At 50.8% G+C, this 20123-nt stretch overlaps 2 protein-coding genes across 5 annotated transcripts; one reads left to right on the plus strand and one right to left on the minus strand.

Annotated features, from left to right (window-relative positions):
• Window positions 1–3587: 3587 nt before the first annotated feature.
• GNL1 (G protein nucleolar 1 (putative)) lies at window positions 3588–10854 on the minus strand. The gene is made up of 12 exons (XM_060109023.1): window positions 10495–10854; window positions 9928–10093; window positions 9426–9562; window positions 9109–9260; window positions 8920–8991; window positions 7734–7941; window positions 7491–7586; window positions 6890–7084; window positions 4938–5116; window positions 4697–4859; window positions 4318–4458; window positions 3588–3940 (listed from the first exon to the last, which is right to left on the minus strand). The coding sequence occupies exons 1-12, from the start codon at window positions 10565–10567 to the stop codon at window positions 3702–3704; spliced, it is 1821 nt and encodes a 606-aa protein (XP_059965006.1). The 5' UTR covers window positions 10568–10854; the 3' UTR covers window positions 3588–3701.
• PRR3 (proline rich 3) lies at window positions 10323–17543 on the plus strand. 4 transcript variants are annotated; one of them, XM_060109027.1, is made up of 5 exons: window positions 10323–10419; window positions 11705–11833; window positions 12538–12600; window positions 14991–15281; window positions 15566–17542. In XM_060109027.1, exons 2-5 carry the CDS (start codon window positions 11728–11730, stop codon window positions 15670–15672), a joined length of 567 nt encoding a protein of 188 aa, XP_059965010.1. In that variant the 5' UTR covers window positions 10323–10419; window positions 11705–11727; the 3' UTR covers window positions 15673–17542. The 4 variants fall into 4 exon arrangements, with proteins under 4 accessions (XP_059965010.1, XP_059965008.1, XP_059965009.1 ...); XM_060109026.1 differs by lacking the exon at window positions 10323–10419 and adding an exon at window positions 10678–11216 and having other exon boundaries at window positions 15566–17541; XM_060109024.1 differs by lacking the exon at window positions 10323–10419 and adding an exon at window positions 10679–11216 and having other exon boundaries at window positions 11577–11833; window positions 15566–17541.
• The last annotated feature ends 2580 nt before the right edge of the window (window positions 17544–20123 follow it).

Genomic DNA, 20123 nt, shown 5'->3' on the forward strand with positions numbered 1-20123 from the left:
TGCTCCCACCAAGATCAGCAAGGCTTTTTACTAAATCCGGTGGACACTCTTCATTCTTGTCATCAATCCTCAGCAGCATTCTGCACTGCGCCCTGCCTTCCTCCTTCCCTTAGCTTTCAAGGCACCACACTTCCCAGGTTTTATCCTGTCTGCTGGTTCCTCTTTCCCTGCCTTCCCTTTTATATTCTCCATGTCCTTCCTCAGCCCTCTTCTCTTCTCACGCTACACACTTTCTGTGGATGATCTCAGTTACCCTCCTCCCACCTATATGTTACTGACGCTCAAATCTCTGTGTGCAGCCGCACTTCTCTTCCCCCAAACCCCTTAATTCCGGTTTCCATTCTTTCTCTGGGATCTCTGCAAAAGCCTCTGCTCTCTCTCCCCTTTCCAAACCAGTCTCCACACTCCAATCAAAGTGACCTAAGGCACAAATCTCTCCTTCTTGGTCTCAGTGCTCCTCTGGATAAAGCCTTAATCTTTAGCATGGTTGACAAGGCCCAGTGAGGGCTGACCCAAGCCTACTTCTCCAGCTTCACCGTTCGCCACTCCTTCCTTGAACCCTCTGCCCCAGCCATGCTGAACGAGTTAGTCTTCCAAAATTGTTACGTGCTGTTCCTCGTCCTTTGCTGTCCCCTCAGGAATGCTCTTTCCCTCTCAATGCCTGGCTTACTCCTGCTCAGTTTTCAGGCCTCAGCTTGGACCTCTGTTCCTCTAGGAGGCTTCCTCTGACTCACCAAGACTGCCCCCTGCTGGGTGTTCCCATAGCAATTCTTTACCACAGACCACTGTTTTTTTTCTGTCTTATATAACTTGCTATACAATCACAGCTCCCAGCCCTGTCCTCCACTCCTTTCTGACCAGCATCGCAAGACCCTTCTATATGGAGCCACCACTATCCCACAGGACCCTGTTCCACCCTTCTCACAGCACTTATCACACTTTTTTGGTAATTATCTATTTAATTGTTTCCATAGCCCAATAAATTGTGAGCTCCACAAAGGACCATTTCTATGTCACTTACCACTTAGCAGTGACTGGCAAATAGTAATTACTTGACAAATGGACAAATGTTCGATTAGTGAATGAATCCTTGGGGTGATTATAGTTCTACCCACCTTACTTAGTTACAACTCAGTAGGCTCATTTACAGCAATTCTTTTATAATTTACATATGCTATGGAATTACTGTATTAGTGTCTGGCTGTTCTATTCTTGGAGGGTAAGGTCTATGCCTTACTCGATTTTTTTGTCCCAGAACTCAGCATGCCTGACACACATTGTTTTCAACCAATTTCGTTGACTGTATCAATGATAATGAGAAATAAAGAAACAGAGGCCCAGATAATTGAACTACTCTGGACCACACACAGCTACCTTGTCCCAGAACCAGGACTGGAACTCAGTCTAGAAAAATGGAAGCTCGGAAGAAGTTGTTCCGCATCTAAATGGAATTCCAGCATGAATGAGAAGCGCTAGTTTCTCACCATCAAGAGACTGGCCAGAAGCTGTGGGAACTCCCACAGCCCGAGACCTCCATGGTCAAATATCTCCATAGTGGATGTGACCCAGGAAGGGCGTGAGGAAAGGGGTCCTGGGTATTTCATCATGGAGGGGAGACTGGACCCCTGGTTTCCTTTGTCCCTTTTAGTCAGTTTCAAGCTCAGCCTCAGGCAGTGGTCTTCGGTTATTATATACCCTTCTCCTCCCAAATCTATTTGTTGCTAAGATAGTTCTCCCAGTGTTACTTTCCTACAGAGTATTGACAGGGGCCTGGGAAGAATCATTTACAGTCTGGCCCCTTGGGGATGTTAGAGTTGCCTCCTTCCAGGTCTTCAGCATGAAAATCCCCCTTCTCAGCTTCCCCTCCAGCACCAGGTCTCAACTCTCACCCCCACCCCCAGATCTCCCAAACGCCCCTGGTGAAACTCATGAGAGCAAAAGATAAAGACAGTGAAAAGCAGCACAGAGGCAGGGGTACAAACAGAATTCTGATTTTTCTTTTCTCCACTTTTTGAGATGATTCCAACGTCCCCAACCCACCTCTAGCAGCAGAGAAGTCCCCTGAGCTTCCCTGATCATCATGAACCTTCAAAGGATGCTGAGTTGGGGTCCTCTTTCTTCCATCAAAAGACCCATCCCTGAGGGTAAAAAGCCCAAGATGGGAGACAGGTGGGTTTTTCTCTCCACTGAAACTTTTTCTCTTTTACGGCACATTTTGGGCAACCTTCACGCACATTCACATGCTGGTAGTATTTAAACTCTGCATTGGAGTGCAAATTCCAGGATTTATGCCCTCACTGGGACCAGTGGAGGGGGGAACTGGAGGAAATGTGTGGCCCAAACACCTCAGCCTCTTTTGCTCCTGGGGTGACAGGGTCTCTGCTGGAGTTACAGAAACTGGCCCAAGACCCAGAACCTGAATAGAATGCTTTAGAGTGAAGAGTCTGGTACGCCCTCTTCTCCTCACCCCTACACCTAACGGCTAACTTATCAAACAACACTTTTTGCTACCACCCGACCCAGACAACATTGTGGCAGCCAATAAACCAAAGCCCATTCTTCCTTTTCCCCAAGAATTAAATCTGGGAGTCCAGCTGCTTCCTTGACAAGGGAGAAGTATAGCAAGGCCTAAAGTGCCCTGACTCACAAGAGACCTGACCCCTGCTGAAATGTGCCTGATGCTGTAAGCCAGCTAAGAACCTGCACTGGGTCTCCTTGGCTCCATCTCAAACCCGGGTAAGTGGGATTCAGGAAGCTGGCTCTGTGCCCTCCCCTATGAATCTAGTACCCCCTAGTGTTACAGGCTTTTAACTAGTTAAACTTGACACTGCACTCAAAGGGCTCTTCTGCTTAAATCATAAATGTGCATGCTACTTTTTTGCCAGTAATTAAGACTACTCATACACGTTTAACATTTTCACAAGCATCGAGTCTTAACTAAATACCTCCATCAACAGGAAGTTCTAGAGTTATACTATATGAGCCCTAAGGATTTGGAGGACATTGTACCCCCATCTTAATCCAAAAAGCTAGGTGCCTGATTAATGGGGTCTTGATCATGGCCAGGCAGTATATTTAGGTCAGGCCTGTTTGTGCAGCTTCATATGTTCAGTGCTTAGCGTAAGTCCAAACACACAGTCGGACCTCAATAAATATTTGTTGAATTTGAATAAATCCTGTAAATATCTCACTTGGAGACATCAGCTGTGACATCTTCTCTTACTGCTTCTTCTCCCAGAAGCTCCTTGAATAACCCAGGTCTGACAGCAGGAGGGGGGGCACAGGGGGCTGCGCCAATCCCAGAGGGAACTGACACAAATTCCCAAAGGGGGCTGAATTTAGACCAGGCCTCAAAAGCCTGAAGTGACCTCCCCTCCCCATGTTGATGATGGGGTTCCTAAGGTGCAAGTGGGAGAGTGAGCAGGGGAAGCGGGTTTCAGGCCTTAGAACCCACTGAATTAACTCCTAAGAGAACTCTTCCTTTGCAGAGAGAATGCACGAAAAAAGAAGGGAGAAAAGCAGCGGAGCCTCCCACAGCTGTCACCCTGAGACAGCTGCTCTCACCTCAGTCCATCTGGGGAAGGGGCTACAAAGCAGACAATCTTTATTCACAATTGGGGTGGCAGGCGGGAGAGACCCCCAGGTCAGTCCAAAAGCAAAGATATGGGCGGGGCGGGGGGGAGATGGCGCAGGGCAGGGACTCAGCACTCGTCCTCGCCCAGCAGGGCGTAAGGGTTTCGGGCGGCCAGGCTGGACCCTGGAGCTGAGGTTGGGGTGTCCTCATCCCCTTCCCCCTCCTCATCCGCATCCCGGTCCTCCTCTCCCTCCTCCTCACAGGAGCTGCTCAGCTCTTCCTCCTCCTCCTCCTCGTCACCTGCTGGCCCCACCCTGCCCTGCAAAACCACCAGCTCCATGGTCTCTGGGTGGGACTCCCAGGTGCCTGGGGAACCAAAACAAGAAAAAGAATGGAGAGTTTTGAGCAAGAAACTAATGCCAGGCAAAGATGGGGAAGAGGCAAAGACTAAGAATAACAATAACTTTTATAGCTGCTGGCATTCATTTGTTCACGCATTCATTCAACCTCTCGTGTACTGGGCACAGAACAGAAGCTCTGCGCACATTAACTCCAATCGTGACCACCACCTTGCCAGGAGGCAACTAACCACCCTGGTTCTGTAGAGCAGGAAGTCATCTCAGAGCTGCTTAGTAACACAGAGCTGGCCTATGGGTACAGAATCTGAATCCTCACACCTACAAAGCCCACACCTTTTTGCCTCCATCACAGCAGGAGCTAGGGAAGAACACTGGCTGACTGACCTTTCTGCTCGCTGTAGCCTGGGGGCTGAAAACACAGGCAGAGGCGGCCATCCAGTGCCAGCCGCAGGAGGCTATTGGCCGCTCTGTACACATCATTTCGGGCCGCCTTGGCTGTCTTGTAACCACGTTTCTCTGCCCAGGCTGGAAGGAGAAAAGAATGGGGAGGGAAGACCATCAAGCAGGCCCAGTCACCATCATCCCACTCCCCTAACACAGTCCTTCCAGTTTCCCCCAGAATATTCCAGGCCCAAGATCTTGCTGGCCCTGAGACAGAAGCCTAGGAGTGACTGGCCAGCTGCCCCATCGATGGCAGGACCTCTGAGGAAGGAGAGGAAGGGAGACAGGGCAAGGGGAGGAAAGCCAGGCGTATGGAGCCCACCTTCACAGATGTCCCAGGCACACCACGGGTGTTCTGCGGACGAGTCCTCGGCCTCTGGGTGGCGCAGGTGGAGCAGGGCCTGCACAGGGATCCGGGAGGCCAGGTAGCCCACGGCGGTGTATGGCTCCTGGATTTGGGCGATGGGGTAGACCCCTGCCAGGACCTGAGGGGAAACAAGAGCACTCAGCACCTTCCTCCATCTCCTGCCTTCTCCCCGCCTCTGGCCCCTCTGCCCTTATACCTGCAACTGCCTGGGCAGAAGCGAGGGGAATATGAGGCCTGGACAGTCACAGAGCTTCACGGAGGGGGTGAGAAAGTAGGTCTGAAAGTATCGGGTGTGGCCCGGGGTTCTGGAGACACTCACGACCTTCCGCCCCACCAGCCCGTTGATCAGCGAGGACTTGCCCACATTGGGGAAACCTGAGGAACACAAGGAAAATTAACACCTGACAGATCCTTACTCTGTGACAGGCAGGACGCTGTGCTATAGCTATAGATGAATGGAGAACTAAGGTGCAGAAAGAAAGAAAGGAAGCGGTATAACGTCGCAAGTTACAAATCAGGCTCTGGGCTGCCAGGGCTGAATCCTGGCCTCCCCATTTACCTAAGCTTTGTGACCTCATGGCAATTTACTTAATTTTCTGAGTCTCTGTTTCCGCATTTTACAGAGCAGATACCTCCAATCTCAGAGTGGTCAGGATGAAATGAGAAACAAATACAATCGCGTGGCACTGTGTCTGCAGTAGTCTAAGTGAGACATGCATCTCATGATTATCAAACTTCTCCAAGGAGAAGACTGAGAGCCCAGGGGCTCACTGCCACTCTCTTCATGACCACCACCTTCCACCACACATCTCCTCTACAGCACTCTGGCCTCCCAGTGCCAGAATGTCCCCCCCAAAGGTTTCTTCCATCCCACCTCTGTGGTCTTACCCTGGACCTGTCACTTCACGCCTCCCAAATCTCACCTGCAAGCACCCCTCTCTCTGCCCTGACATCTCGTCTTTCCAGCTCACTTATTCTGGTCCCTCCATTCCAGTAAACCTCTGACACTGACTAGCTTGGGAACAGTATTCAATACCCGACTCATGTCCTCACTTCCCTTCTTATGCAACTTAGATTCCGTGGTCCAGCTCGACAGCCAGTCCCCCTCATAGACCTTTCACACCCTGGTCCCGCCTCTCCCCTTCTTCCTAGTCACCTGGCAAAACTCCAACCCTGTAAAATGCAACTCTGGCCATTCAGCAGCTGACTGAGGCTGGGCAAAGATGCACCATGGTGCTGACTGCACTCTGTTTATGCACTCTGTTTACAACACACTCAAGTACAGTTGGCCCTTGGTATCCACAGAGGATAGGTTCCAGGAGCCCCTGTAGATACCAAACTCCCTGGAGGTGCAAGTCCCTTATATAAAATGGCGTAGGGCTTCCCAGGTGGCGGAGTGGTTAAGAATCCACCTGCCAATGCAGGGGACACGGGTTCGATCCCTGGTCCAGGAAGATCCCACATGATGCAGAGCAACTAAGCCCGTGCACCACAACTACCGAGCCTGCACTCTAGAGCCTGCAAGCCACAACTACTGAGCCTGTGCGCCAAAACTACTGAAGCTTGCGCACCTAGAACCTGTGCCCCGCAACGAGAAGCCACAACGAGAAGCCCGCGCACCGCAACGAAGAGTAGCCCCCGCTCACCATGACTAGAGAAAGCCCACGCGCAGCAACGAAGACCCAACTTCAGTAGTTGTGGCACGTGGGCTCAGTAGTTGTGGCTTGTGGGCTCTAAAGTGCAGGCTCAGTAGTTGTGGCACACTGGCTTAGCTGCTCCGCGGCATGTGGGATCTTCCCAGACCAGGGCTTGAACCTGTGTCCCCTGCATTGGCTGCCTGCCAATGGATTCTCAACCACTGCGCCACCAGGGAAGTCCTCATCCATTCTTTTAATTGAGCATCATTGTCCTCATTTTTCAAATCAAAGTCACTAAGACTGACAGTGGGTAAATAACTTGCTTGAGATCAATACGCTGAGAAGCAGAATTTAACTCAGGTGTGCCATGATCCTTCCATGACAGCAGACAGCCTCCGCTGCCCTCAGAGACCCTGGAGCCTGATGGGACCTCACCACCTTCCCTCTTTTCCAAATATTGAAACCCTGTGCCTCCTAGGAGGCCGCCATGCGTGGGCCGCTGCTTCCTTACCCACACAGCCGATGGTCACCACCCCGTCCTTGTAGCGCTCCCGTGTGGGGCCTGTCGGCTCCATCGCTGAGTCAGTCTGCTGCTCCACCAGGACGGCCGGCCCGTCCTCCTCTTCCTCCTCCTCCCCGGAGCCATTACCCCAGGTGGCTCCGGCCACATCCCGGGCAATCTTCTCCCTCCAGCTGCTCAGGTCCACTGCGCAGGGAAGGAAAGAAGAAGGTTCTCCCCAGAGCCACTGTATACGATGGCGCAGACCATGCACTGCACAGCTGATGTAAGTGGCGCCCTCTGGATTGGGTAGGGCCAAGCTGCGCAACAGCGACTCTCCCCAGCCTTCACTTGACTCCACCCTGGAATCGGGTGCATTTCTGAGTTTCTGAAAAGCACTGGAAACACTGAAGGCAGCAAACCACTGGGGCTCCTGCCTCCCTGCTGCCTCTCTTGTCCCATCAAGTCAGGCGGCTCCCTCTCCCACCCCACCCCATGGTCTCTCACCTGAGTCCATAATAGAGGGACTGACTTTGGGAAAGGTGAGCAAAATGACTTGGGGTTTTGGGTCTCTCCCACGGCCTCCCACAGCTCCCCTCTAAGGGGCACATACCTTTCCCTGCAGTGATAGCTTCACAGGCTCTCAGCAGCTGCTCTGGCCCCAGAGCCCGAGTCCATCCTCTCCCCCGCCTCCGACTCTTCTTCAAGACTGAGATCAGAGGGCACAAAAGCGTGAGCACACCCCATGGGGCTTATGTACCCCCTCTCTCCCACCACCCTCAGGCCCTAGATCAGGTCCCCCTTTGTCCCTTGCCACCCCACCTCTCCCAGGCTGCCCTCCTCATTGCCCACTCACCACTGCTAGGGTCCTGTGGGGTGCGGGGATCCCGAGGAAAAGAGGTGAAAAGAACAATGTGGAGCTGGGGATAGTGTTGATGGAAATAATGCTTCCAGGCAACCACGAGAGCCGGCGGGGCCAGATCCACCTTGTTCAGGACCAGCACCAGGGCCAGCCCTAGCTCTCCAGTCACGTACTCATAAAGTGCTGGTGGGAAATTCACAACCTGGAACGGGGATGGTAAGAGGAGGGAGTGATGCGAGGTCAACCCAGAGTTCTCTGCCTCCAGCTCCCCACACAGCAGGCACAGCTTGGAGACAAGACCCTGGTGGAAGCAGATTCTGGGGCAACAAGAATAAATCAGCCAAACTGAACTAGGAAGACAAAGCAGGCGTAAGTAGCACCTATGTGTTTGTCTCTGGGGGGCTTCCTGTAAGGCCTGATTAGGAATGGAAATGAGCTAAAAAGAAGACAAGGAAACAGAGACCCCCAACACACTGGGCTAAAGGCTGGGATCACTCACAGGGCTGGGGGTTGGGATAGAAATTAATATCTATTTTCACACGTACACAACTGTCTACATGTGTACACAAACGTGTGTGCACGCACACGTGTGCATGTTTGTGTTGAGCACGTGTAGCTGCATAAGTGAGCTTGTGAATGCACATGTATGTCTGTGAGTATGTAGGAGTGCGTGTGTACATGTTAAGGACCTCCAACCTAAAGGTCCGCACAGACTCCAGACCTCTCTTTCTCCCACTGGAGGATAACAGTGAAGTGGCACAGCCAGGTCACACAAGGGCTGCCTAGCAGCAGAGTCTACAGCCTTAACCACTACCCTAGCATCCCAGGTGAGGACGAGTTCTGTAGTGACCGATGTGACAGGGAAGCCCCCTTCACAGACTCCCCTGGAGCTCCACACTGGGACTTTCTATTTAGCCCTAGTGGGCTAGGAAACAGGATGTGTATGCAGTTTTCCATCAAAGAAGTAAAGGAGAGGAAAGGCAGTTGGCCAGGGGAGGAGTGACAGGCTCTGACGCTGATGAATAAAGACTGAGTGCCTGACTGCAGACATCAGGATGGGGTAGAGGAGGCTGGAAAGGAAGAGGTTACCTCTCTGACTCCCAACTCCTGCCTCTGCCCTTTACCCGGCAAGAATCTTCCCCCCTCCTGCCCCTTACCCACCCCCATCCCCAGGACTCACTGGGTGTCGGATATCAGTGATTAGCAGAACAACGTCAGACATCTCTAATACTCGCCACAGCTGCCTCCACGTCTGAAAAGACAAGGTCAGTGGAAGAGAACCTGAGCCCAGAGTCGCTCTCCTGCATGACCCCAGACCAGTTTGACCACGGGTGACTATGCCCCACTCCTGTCCCCACTCTAGTCTCACCTCCAGATTGTGCTCAAAGTAGCTGAGTTTCTCAGAGGTGTAAGCCCCATGAATCTTCCCAAGATACTCCTGGAAGCTCCGTTCCTCCTGGCTCATCAGTTGCTCCTTGGACATCTCATAGTTCCAAGGAGGACGTCGGGGAAAGTCCAGGACTGAGAAATCAAGAAAAAATCCAAGTAAGTCTGAGGATAGTTTCAGGACTCAAGGGTGCATCCATCCCAGACCCCTTCTTCCTCCCGGTCAGCTCTTACTCTTCCAAACTCCTTTCCCCAGCCCACTGCCTGTCCCAAGCATCCAGGCGTTGAGCTCTCACTCACCGGAGCCGGGCTGATAGACCTCCCAGATGTCCAGCACCAGCAGCTCAGCACTGACGGGCTGTAGCACTTGCTCCCGGGCTGCTCTCTTTCTCCTCTCCACCTCCTCCCGGCTGTCCCGTTCAAAATGCAGCCGGTATCTACAGGACAGGGACCACGCCACCCATCACAATCGTTGGCCACGAATTCCCCTCTTGGGCAGGCAACTTCGCAAAGCTTTCACTCCAGAGTTCATGTCTCCCCTCTGAGTCGGCCCTCTCCCAAATCTCTTTCACGCAACAGCAGGCCTTCCACTAAGTTTCGTCCTTCTGAAAGCCAAACTCTCTCCAGCCCCTCCAGAAGGGAAGATTGTGGACCGCTCCGGTGACCCAGCGGCCCGCGGAGAACCGTGGCAACCCAGCCCCACCAGTTTCAAGCCTCCCCCAGCGGCAGCAGGCTTTCCCCCAACGCTCTGACTTCCGGGTAGGCGGGGAAGCCCGGGCCAGAGCCCCCTGTCCACTCTCACCTATTTGGGTCAAAACCTCGTGGGCCCAGCCCCTGGGAAGGCTGCTGGTTGAGCCTGCGGATGTGATGGGTCACAGACTCCCCGTCCGAGGTGTCGGTCTGCTCCTCCCGCCGCTCCCGGCTCCCGCTGCGGCTGTTGGAACTGGATCGCAGCCCATCTTGAAGCCCTGCGGGGAGGAGCCGGTGACGCCAGGGCTGGCCAGCTCTCCCGGGCCAGAAGACCCCCACCCGGTCGGCCTGGCTCCTCCCCACAGAGGCCGGGCCCTCCCACCTACTCTGCTCAGGACCCTCCCGGATGTGCGTGGGGGGAGGCACTCCTCCTCCAGGGATCTACTGGGATGACGCCCCGTTGGAGCTGTTGGGATTCCCCTCCCCCAACTCTCCATCCTTCCCCACCCCTTCCAGATGTAGGGGGCTGGGGTGAGGGAATCCCCTCCGCGGTCGCCCACGCGCGTCGGCGAGGGGCCGCCAACCCCTCTCACGCCTCCCAGAGGTGAGGCGGGCACACCCCTCCTCCCAGATGTGCGGGAGTCCGAGCCCCGCCCCCTCCTCTAGCTCCCGCACTGACCTCGCTTCCGCTCCCGCTTGTCCTGCAACTGCTTCTTCTTCTGCTTCACGCTGAAAGGCTTCTTCCTCGGCATGGCCCGGACCAGTCACCTGGCCCGCCCTTCGCCGAGCTCCCGCCGCCTCAACTGACTCCCCCCGGGCCAGCCCCCGCCGCAAGGGCCCGGGACACTGGAGGGGGCGGGACTGGAAGGTGACGTCAGCGGGCGGGCCAGGCCGATGCGCCCAGGCGGCCCGGGTGGAAGGCAACCAGGGGGAAATACAGTCACTTCCCACTGGGAGCGAGGCGAGAGGATGATGCGGGGTGGGCTACCCGCACGTGAGAGCCAGTAGAGCTGAGAGGGCGCAGCAGCGGCGAGGAAGGAGGCGCGCGTGGGAGGGTCGGGCTAACTTCGTCACGGACGCTACCAAATCGCGTTTGGAGGAGGGGGGACGCGTGTCATCACTACCTTGCGAGCCGGGGAGAAGCTACCACTCACCTGGAGGGGGCGGTGGAGTGGAGGGCGGGTCCTACCACCCGCGGGATAAAGGGGAGTGGACGCGCAGAAGCTACTTTACCAATCCTCCAGCTGGACCTTAGAGGAAAGCCGCGACTGCGCGTCCCGGGAAGGAAGCCAAGTTGATGGGCTACACTGGGGACAGGGTGAGAGGTCTTGAGGGGCGAATGGTGGTCTGGAGAGCCCTGGTATCGCCCTGCTGGGACCCAAATTCCTCGTGGGAACGATGGTAAGCAGCAGGTTTATAGATCCTAAGTGCAAGCGCGCGGCCGAGGAGGGAAACCCAGGTGGAACAAGGATTTTTGGAGGGAGGTCATAGGGCACGAAGTTGTGCCTGCAGCTGTTACCATAGAAACCGGGGGCCGGATGTGGCGATCTTAGGGTGCGACAGCCGTCTTTTCTCAGGCCTTCTGGCCCGAGAGCCTGTCGACTCTATGGCACACTATGAGGAGCCGGCTGTAGGGTTTTTTCAGCGAGGGGAGGAGCCAGCAACTTTTTCCACAGCGTTTATAGAAACGCAGCAAAGGAAAGGTTTGAGATTGCTGCCATGCCTGGCCGAGACTGAGGGAGGCGGCTGATGTGAGAACAGCCGCACAAAGTTTCCCCGCAGCCTTCCGGAAGTGAAATGGCGGGAGCCTCACCCTCACTGTCCACTGCCCCCCCGGAAGCGGAAACAGAATCTCAGCGTGCCCCTTCCTCACTGCCCTCCAAATCCAGTTGCAGCCATTGCCGCAACCACGATGCCGAAACGAAAGAAGCAGAATCATCAGCAGCAGCAGCCACAGCAGCAGCCCCCACTGCCAGAGCGGGAAGAGACTGGAGATGAGGAGGATGGGAGTCCCATCGGTGAGGAACCCTGGAGTTGTGTGCACATGCCTGTCAGCCGGCCGAGGCGAGGGGTTGGGGGCTGAAAAGGTGCGGGGGAGGGGGCTCCAACGGAAGGAGGAAGGGCGCACGCGCTGGGGCTGGGGGAGGCCTGGCTGGGATGGAACACTAAATGAGTTCTCTTGCTTGAACCCTCAACTTCAAACCAGCCACTAAACCTTTCTAAAGAAGGCAGGGGAGAAGATAAAGAGCTCGTGTGCGCAGCCGCAAACCGACAGGGGAGAGTGGCCCTAGAGAGGTTGTAGGTTGCCATGACTGGGATGACAGTTTGTGACCAGACGTTCACGGGGAATGTGGAAGTGCAGCCTTCTGTAAACTACTCGGAGGTGGGGGGGGGAGAGCTATCTGATTGGCCAGCAGCGAAAGAGAGGAATTGGATTACCTCTGGAATCCCTTGGGATCTTTTGGATAGCAACAATGTAAGAGAAAGAGAAAGTTTGTAGGTATCCTTCCCTCATTATCCCCCTTGACTTGGCTGAGTCCCCACTTTGCAAATCCTGAAAACGCTTTGGAAATAGATGGGGTGAGAACTCATAACACTGCTGAGAACATACCTGGCTTTGCTGGTTAGATTAAGAAATGAGTAATAGAAGACAAACATAGAAGAACAGGATCATCAGTTTTTTAGTCCATTCTGATGACCATATTTTCATGTCTGCCCTTAGGACCACCCAGCCTTCTGGGCCCTCCCCCCATGGCCAATGGAAAGCCTGGTGACCCCAAGTCAGGTGAGGAGGAAGGGGCCCTCATCCTTTGATTAGGTCCTGAGAAGGGAGCAAGGGAGGGACTAAAACCCAGAAAGGACATAAATTAAAAGATCAGGAATTTTGTACTTAAATGAATGGAGAGATGTTGTGTATTGACAGCCTGGAAAAACTCAATGTTGTAAAAATGTCATTTCTTCCCAAACTGACCTATAGATTCAGTGTATTCCCAATTATAATCCCTACAGTGTTTTTGTAGAAATAAACATTCTACGTTATTGTATGGAAATGCAGAGGATTAGGGTGAGAGATTGCAAAGATAATCTTGAAGTGGAAGGGCTTACTCTGAATATCAAGACTTATTGTAAACCCGTAGTCGTTGTAACAGTGTGGTGTTGGCCCAACAATAGACATATAGATCAACAGAATGGCATAAAGAGTCCAGTAACAGGCCCACACATATGTGGCCATTTCATTGATGATGAAGATGGAACTGAAATAGTGGTCTTTTCAGTAAATGATGCTGAATTAATTGGATATTCATGGGTAAAGAAATAATTCTAGAAAACAAATGTATTTCATGGGCTTAAAGTAGATGAGAGCTTTTAAACAGACAAGAAACACACACGCGAACCATAAAGGAAAGATAAACTGAACTATGTTAGAAAATATGAACTTCTGTTAATCAAATCACACCATTGAGAAGTTAATAGGAAGCCACAGAGTGGAAAATACTTGCAACAAATATAACCAATAAAGAGCTCATATCTTGAATATATAAAAACTCTCTGACAACCTGTTAGAAAAATGGGCAAAAGACCAGAATAGCCACCTGATAAAAACCGATCTCTAAATAGCCAAAAACATGAATAAGAACTCACCATCATTAGTCATCAAATAAATGCAAGATAAAAACACATAAGTTTGAAACTGAGCCCCTTGTGTACTGTTGGTGGGATTGTAAAGTGGTGCAACCACTATGGAAAACATTATGGAGATTCCTCAAAAAATTAAAAATAGAACTACTGTATGATCCAGCAATTCCACTTCTGGGTATTTACCCAAAAGGATGGAAAGCAGGATCTTGAAGAGGGACTTGCACACCCACGTTCATAGCAGCACTATCCACAGTAGACAAGAGATGGAAGCCACCCAAATGTCTGTTGATGGATGAATGGATAAACAAAATGTGGTATAATCATATAATGGAATATGATCCAGCCCCCAAAAGGAAGAAAATCCTGTAACATGCTACAGCACGGATGAACCTTGAGGCCATGCTAAATGAAATGAGCCAGTCACAAAAAAACTGCTCTATGTTTCCACTGATCTGAGGTATCTAAAGTAGCTAAATTCATAGAAACGGAAAGTAGAATGGTTGTTGCCAGGGGCTGGGTGGAGGAGGGGAAAAGAGAGTTGTTTAGTAGCTATAAACTTTCAGTTTTGCAAGATGAAAAAGTTCTGGAGATCTGTTTCCAACAAGATGAATTTACTTAACACTACAGAGATGTACACTTAGAAGTAGTTAAGATGCCAAGATTTATGTTACATGTTTTAACCACAATTTCAAAACAAAACACCGCTTTTCACACTCACCAGAATGGCAAAAATGAAAAAGATCAACATTACCAAGTGTTGTCAAGGAACAACAGGTTGTCTGTGGAACAACTGCTGGTGGGAGTGTGAGTTGGTACAACCACTTTGGAAAAAAAAAAGTTTGACTTCCTTAAACTTGAGCATACATATACTTGAGGACCCAGTAATATGTCTACTACGTATACACTCAACAGAAATGAATCCATTTGTGTACCGAAGACATGTATAAAAATGTTCATAGCAGCATTTTTCGTTATAGCCCCACACTGGAATCCACCACAGTAGAATGGCTAAATAAGTTGTATGTGCATACAATGGGATACTACACTGCAATGAAAATGAAGGAACTCCTGCTACAGGCAACCTGGATGAATCTCATAAACATGATGTTGAGCAAAAGGATCCAGACACAAAAGAATGCAGACTGTATGATTTCATTTATGCAAAGTTCAAAAACAGGCAAAAACTAACCTATGATGCTAGAAGTCAGGATAGTTGTTACTTTGGGGGAGTAGGGTGGGATAGTGGGGGAGGAGGGGCACAAGGGGGTGGGGCTTCTGAAGTGCTAATAAGGCTGTGTCCCTTCTCTAGCCTGTGTTAGTGGAAGCACAGGTGTGTTTACTTTGGTGATGATTGAGTTGTGCACTTAAAATTGTGTATTTTTTGGTGTGTATATTGTACTTCAATAAAAAGTTTTTAAAAAATCAGGGCTGCATTATCTGGATTAAGCTGGCCATTGATCACCTTTCCATGTTTCTCTCTCTCTTGCTCTCCCTCTCCCTCTCTCCCTCTCTCCCTCTCTCTCTCTCTCTCTTCAGCTCTTCACAGAGGTCCTCCGGGATCAAGGGGACCAATGATCCCACCACTGCTGAGTCTCCCACCTCCTCCCCGGGGCAGAGGCCCAATTCGGGGAGGCCTAGGCCCCAGGTCTGGCCCATATGGTCGTGGTTGGTGGGGGGTCAATGCTGAGCCTCCTTTTCCTGGACCAGGCCATGGGGGTCCCTCCAGGGGAGGCTTTCACAAAGAGCAGAGAAATCCTCGAAGGCTCAAAAGCTGGTCTCTTATCAAGAATACCTGCCCACCCAAGGATGGACCCCAGGTTATGGAAGGTGAGGTCCATTTTTTTATGCCTGCACACATTGAACACCCATCACTCCCAAAGTGACCTCATGTCCAGAATGCCCATGGCTCTTCTTCTTTGGGCTGTCCCTTGTCCTTTTGAAGTAAGAGTAGCCCTGAATGTTTTTTCTCCCAGGAGAAAGACTACCATTCCATCATATCTGGAAATGGTAGTGAGTAGGAAATCTGACTGTCTTCTCTATCTCTGCTTTTTGTTACATTTGTTTTCTTTCTTACTCGCATTTTAAACTGCCCGGTTTTCGCTTGTTCACAGACAAATCTGACCGCCCCGTCTGCCGACACTTTGCCAAAAAGGGCCACTGTCGATATGAGGACCTCTGTGCCTTCTACCACCCTGGCGTAAATGGACCTCCTCTGTGAGACTGTGCCTTCCCATCCAGACTGGAAGGAGCCCTCTGACTTGGCGGCCATATACTTCCCTGTGGCCCTGTGATGGCTACCGTGAGGCCGTTCACCTGCCACCCTCAGTCAGTGATGCCCAGCTCCATCGCCACCTCCCCAACTCGGGGTCCAGAGCTGTGTTCCGTGACTGGTGCACAGTGTGCACTCTTCCTTCTGATGCAGCCTCCAGAGACTCGTCTCCGGGACCCCGTCTTTGCTCCATTCAACTGCCTCCTGGATCCTCTTCCCCCTTGCCAGCTGACTGCGGAACAGGAAACCTCTTTGGTGCTGTTTCTTGTGCATCTGTCCACCCAGCCCCTGGTAGCGCCCTGGATTCCCGAGAGCCCTGGAGCAGTTTCCTACCATTCCCTTCTCGCTGCTTGTTTTAAGTCCTTTTTATGTGACACCCTCTTCCCCCAGTGTTGTCAGCTGCTCTGTGACACTCACCAGCTTGTCTGACCTGGGGTCAAGTTGGGATGACTGGTGCAGAGTCACTCCTGAGAGGCCACGTTCCCTGCTTTTGGATTTTGTAGTTTCTGCATCAGTAGCATGATCTCCACCACTATGGTCTGTGATCACTGTGCTTTGTGAGACTGTGCGTCCCCTCATAGCCTTTCTCAGTGTCCATGGCATTTTTGTGACTTCCCAACGCTAGAGTGAGTTTTTCCTGCCAAAATGCGTGGGGCCGTTGGTGGCCTCTAGACTTTCCCCACCTCCTGACGTGGGAGAACTGTGAAACTTCCACAAAGCTGCCTGCCTGGTCCTCCCCATTCTCCCGGTATTGGTTTCTCTGGGTTTGACACAGGCCCGAGAGATGTCCTCTACCCTATCTCCTCTCCAGCCCGTTTTAGTTAGACTATGTCATTGTGAGGCCACCAGCCGTTCCGTTTGAATTCTGTGAATCTCCACCTGGTCTACCTGTGGGTGGAACTTGGACAGTACTGTCGCCCTCTTCCAACCTTCTTCCCCTGCATCCCTGGCACTGGTTGTTTTCTGTGAAAACTGCAGTGAACAGGTTCAGTTTTGAACTGGCCCTGGGGAAATGGGTCAGGAGTTGTGTGGGCAAGAGGGAGGGATGAGAGCCGTTGGAGAACTGAGAATGAATTTTTTTTTCTTTCTAACATGTTTTTATATTAGTAATAAATGCAGCGGAAACAAGCACTTTCTTTAATCCCTGTGTTCCAGTCATCTCCGGAGGTGCAGGTGAGGCTGTTCTTGGAGTCAGTTTATTCTTCATTTAGTCATACGCAGTGTTGCTAGAAGTTTCTTCCAGTCTGAGGAAACCAGTGGCGTCCCATTAACCTATGGGAATCAACCCGACCAAGTTGCATTTTGTTCAAGGGTAAAGTTTTGTTGAGAGAAAGGAAAGGCCGGGTATCCATGGAGTAATTTTTAAACATTTTACCTGCATTTATGGTTTGAGGTTTATGGAGTGGTAATGACAAAGCAATCTTTCAACAAATATCTCTAGCGTGCGTGTGGGCCAGGCAATGTACTAGATGCTAGAGAAAATGGAGAGCCGAAATCAATGAATTTAAAATCTACAAGAGGAGACACGTTAGTGAAAAAGTCACCAGTATGCATGAAGTACCTGTCAGAAGTGCTATGAAGAAGCGAGACAGGGACTTCCCTGGTGGCACAGTGGTTAAGAATCCGCCTTGCCAATGCAGGGGACATGGGTTCGAGCTCTGGTCCGTGAAGATCCCATATGCTGCAGAGCAACTAAGCCTGTGCGCCACAAATACTGAGCCTGCACTCTAGAGCCCGCGAGCCACAACTACTGAGCCTGCGTGCCACAACTAGGGAGCCTGCGCGCCTAGAGCCTGTGCTGTGAAACGAGAAGCCACCACAGTGAGAAGCCCCAGCTCGCGGCAACTAGAGAAAGCCCGCGTGCAGCAACAAAGACCCAATGCAGCCAAAGATAAATAAAAAATAAATACATTTATGTTAAAAAAACAAAAAGCGAGGCGTGGTGGGGGAGCATGTAATAAATGGAGTCTGGGGAGATGGCAGGTGAGACAAGCTCTGAGCACAAGCAGGAGATGAGGTGGGAGAGCAGAGTCCAGGCAAAGGTGTTGCTAAGAGGAAATGGGAAGAGTGAGAGGCGAGGAGAAGGAAAAGGAGCTAGACCGCTCGGCCTTGCAGAGCATGAGGATTTGGGTCTTAAGGCAGAAGCCTTTGAAGAGTTTTAGGCAGGTGGGTATCATAGATTAGATTGGTTTTTCAAAAAGATGACCTCTGTATGGAGCTGGCCAGGCTTGGAAGTGGCATTAGCAAGTGACTTGAGCAGTCCGAGGGAGCTGGTGGTGGTATAGACTTGGGTAGCGGAGTGGAAGAAACGTGAACATTTGGAAATAAAGAGACCAAAGTGAAAGTATTTTAGGTTTCCCTGGGTCGGGTCGTTCTGGCTCGCATAACCAAGTGCTGTTTGAAAAGGTATTAGAAGAAAACAGGCAGAATGCCACTAATTTGCTTTTGGAATGGTTGCATCTGAGCTGCCTTTTAAGACATCCAAGGAGAGATATAAAGTAAGTAGTTGGATATACAGATTTGGTACTCAGGTTAAAACTAGAGACATGAATCTGAGTTACTTGCATATAGGTAGTGGTTGAAGCTATGAGTGTGGACACATTCATTCTCTCTAAATATTAAGCACCTATTATGGCCCAGTTATGAGTTTTAAGTTCAGTTGTAACAAACCAAAATTAGTCTTAAAGCAAGATAGAAGTTTATTTCTCTCACAAGTCAAGAAGTGTAGTACAAGGCATGTGTGACAATCATGCCACCACAAGGTCCTCAGGTGTTCAGAACCCCTGCTCCCCCCTAGCTCTCAGCTCCATGATTCTTGGGGCCAGACCCTCCTATTCACAGTCTGCAGTGAAACTCTAGCTCACTTATCCATGCTCCAAGCTTCAGGACAGAGGAAGAGCAGAAGAAATTACCTCCAAGCTAACATACCCTCTTTAACTTACACATCACTGGCCATAACTTAGTCCTGTGGCCAATCCTTGGCCCCAGCGAGGCTTGAAAAATACTCTTTATTCAGGCAGCCATGTACTAAGCAAACTCTTGGCCCTTCAGCAGGTAAAAACATTAGAGGAGGCTGAACATCCTCTACCAGTGCCTCCCTGCTAGAATTTGGACATGAAACAGAGAATAAGACAGTAAAAGTGTCAGTGCCCTCCAGCCAAAGACCACACAGGAACCACCTCTAGTTAAACAGAGTTGGGTTTATCACCTGCAGAGATCTCATTAAGAGAGGGTTAGGAGTGACAGGATTAGGGTTTGTGTTAGGTGATTTGGGGGAAGATTCAAGGAAGTGGGGAATCTAGATTGAGTGCTCCCAGGAAGTGGGAGCAATTCTATCATTTCACATTTTAATACAGTCATCCCTCGGTATCTATGGGGAAGTGGTTCCAGGACCTCCTCATGTGCCAAAATCCAAGGATGCTCAAGTCCTTGATGGCATAATATCTGCGTATAACCTGAACACATCCTCTCCTATACTTTGTCATCTCTAAATGACTTATAATACTGAATACAATGTAAATGCCATGTAAATAGTTATAAATACAAAGTAAATGCTATGTAAGTAGTAGCTGGTATGCAGCAAATTTAGATTTGCTTTTTGGAATTTCCTGGAATTTCTTTCTTCCCCTAATATTTTGATCCTAGGTTGGTTGAATCCAAATATGTGGAACCCACAGATAATGGAGTCTCCTCTGGGGGGAGAAATGAAACAGGGCTGAAGCTGTAACTGGCAAAAAAGCAGCCACTACTCATTTTAGCTGAGAGGGACCTGTTTAGAATTTATGGTTTGCATAGAACCTTGTTTTTGTCTGCACTTACACAAGATTATAGACTCTGTCTTACTTCATCACAGTCACAGATTGGCCTTGTCTGGCATGGGTGTTCTCAGGTTATGCTCAATGTGAGAGTACTATGGCCTAGATGTGAGGGCCAGCCCAGCTCTTAAAAACATCGAGGCCGGACTTCCCTGGTGGCGCAGTGGTTGAGAATCTGCCTGCTAATGCAGGGGACACGGGTTCGTATCCCTGGGCGGGGAAGATCCCACATGCCACGGAGCAACTAAGCCCGTGCGCCACAACTACTGAGCCCGTGTGCCTAGAGCCCACATGCTCTGCAACAAGAGAAGCCACTGCAATGAGAAACCTGCACACCGAAACAACGACCCAACCCAGCCAAAAGTAAAAACAAATACATTTATTAAAAAGTCAGGAAGTTCCAATGAATCCAAGAGTCACACACAAAAAAGTGACCCAAATATTGATTGTGGTGATTCAACAGGTGTGTACATGTCAAAACTTATCAAAGTGTACACTTTGCAGTTCATTGGCTGTCTATTGTATACGCAGTTTATGGTAACTCAATTACACCTCAGAAAAGCTGTTACCAAAAAAGAAAAAAGG

This window comes from Mesoplodon densirostris, chromosome 10, assembly GCF_025265405.1.
Source record: "Mesoplodon densirostris isolate mMesDen1 chromosome 10, mMesDen1 primary haplotype, whole genome shotgun sequence".
Lineage (NCBI taxonomy): Eukaryota > Metazoa > Chordata > Mammalia > Artiodactyla > Ziphiidae > Mesoplodon > Mesoplodon densirostris.

Excerpts from the sequence above, each read along its gene's own strand:
- GNL1 (XM_060109023.1), bottom strand. The coding sequence starts at position 10,567 with ATGCCGAGGAAGAAGCCTTTCAGCGTGAAGCAGAAGAAGAAGCAGTTG. Across the intron at positions 9,563-9,927 it reads CGAGGTTTTGACCCAAATAG|ATACCGGCTGCATTTTGAAC; the intron begins GTGAGAGTGGAC and ends CCTGTCCTGTAG. Across the intron at positions 9,261-9,425 it reads GGTCTATCAGCCCGGCTCCG|TCCTGGACTTTCCCCGACGT; the intron begins GTGAGTGAGAGC and ends TTGATTTCTCAG.
- PRR3 (XM_060109024.1), top strand. The coding sequence starts at position 11,113 with ATGGGCTACACTGGGGACAGGGTGAGAGGTCTTGAGGGGCGAATGGTG. Across the intron at positions 12,601-14,990 it reads GCCTGGTGACCCCAAGTCAG|CTCTTCACAGAGGTCCTCCG; the intron begins GTGAGGAGGAAG and ends CTCTCTCTTCAG. Across the intron at positions 15,282-15,565 it reads TGGACCCCAGGTTATGGAAG|ACAAATCTGACCGCCCCGTC; the intron begins GTGAGGTCCATT and ends GCTTGTTCACAG.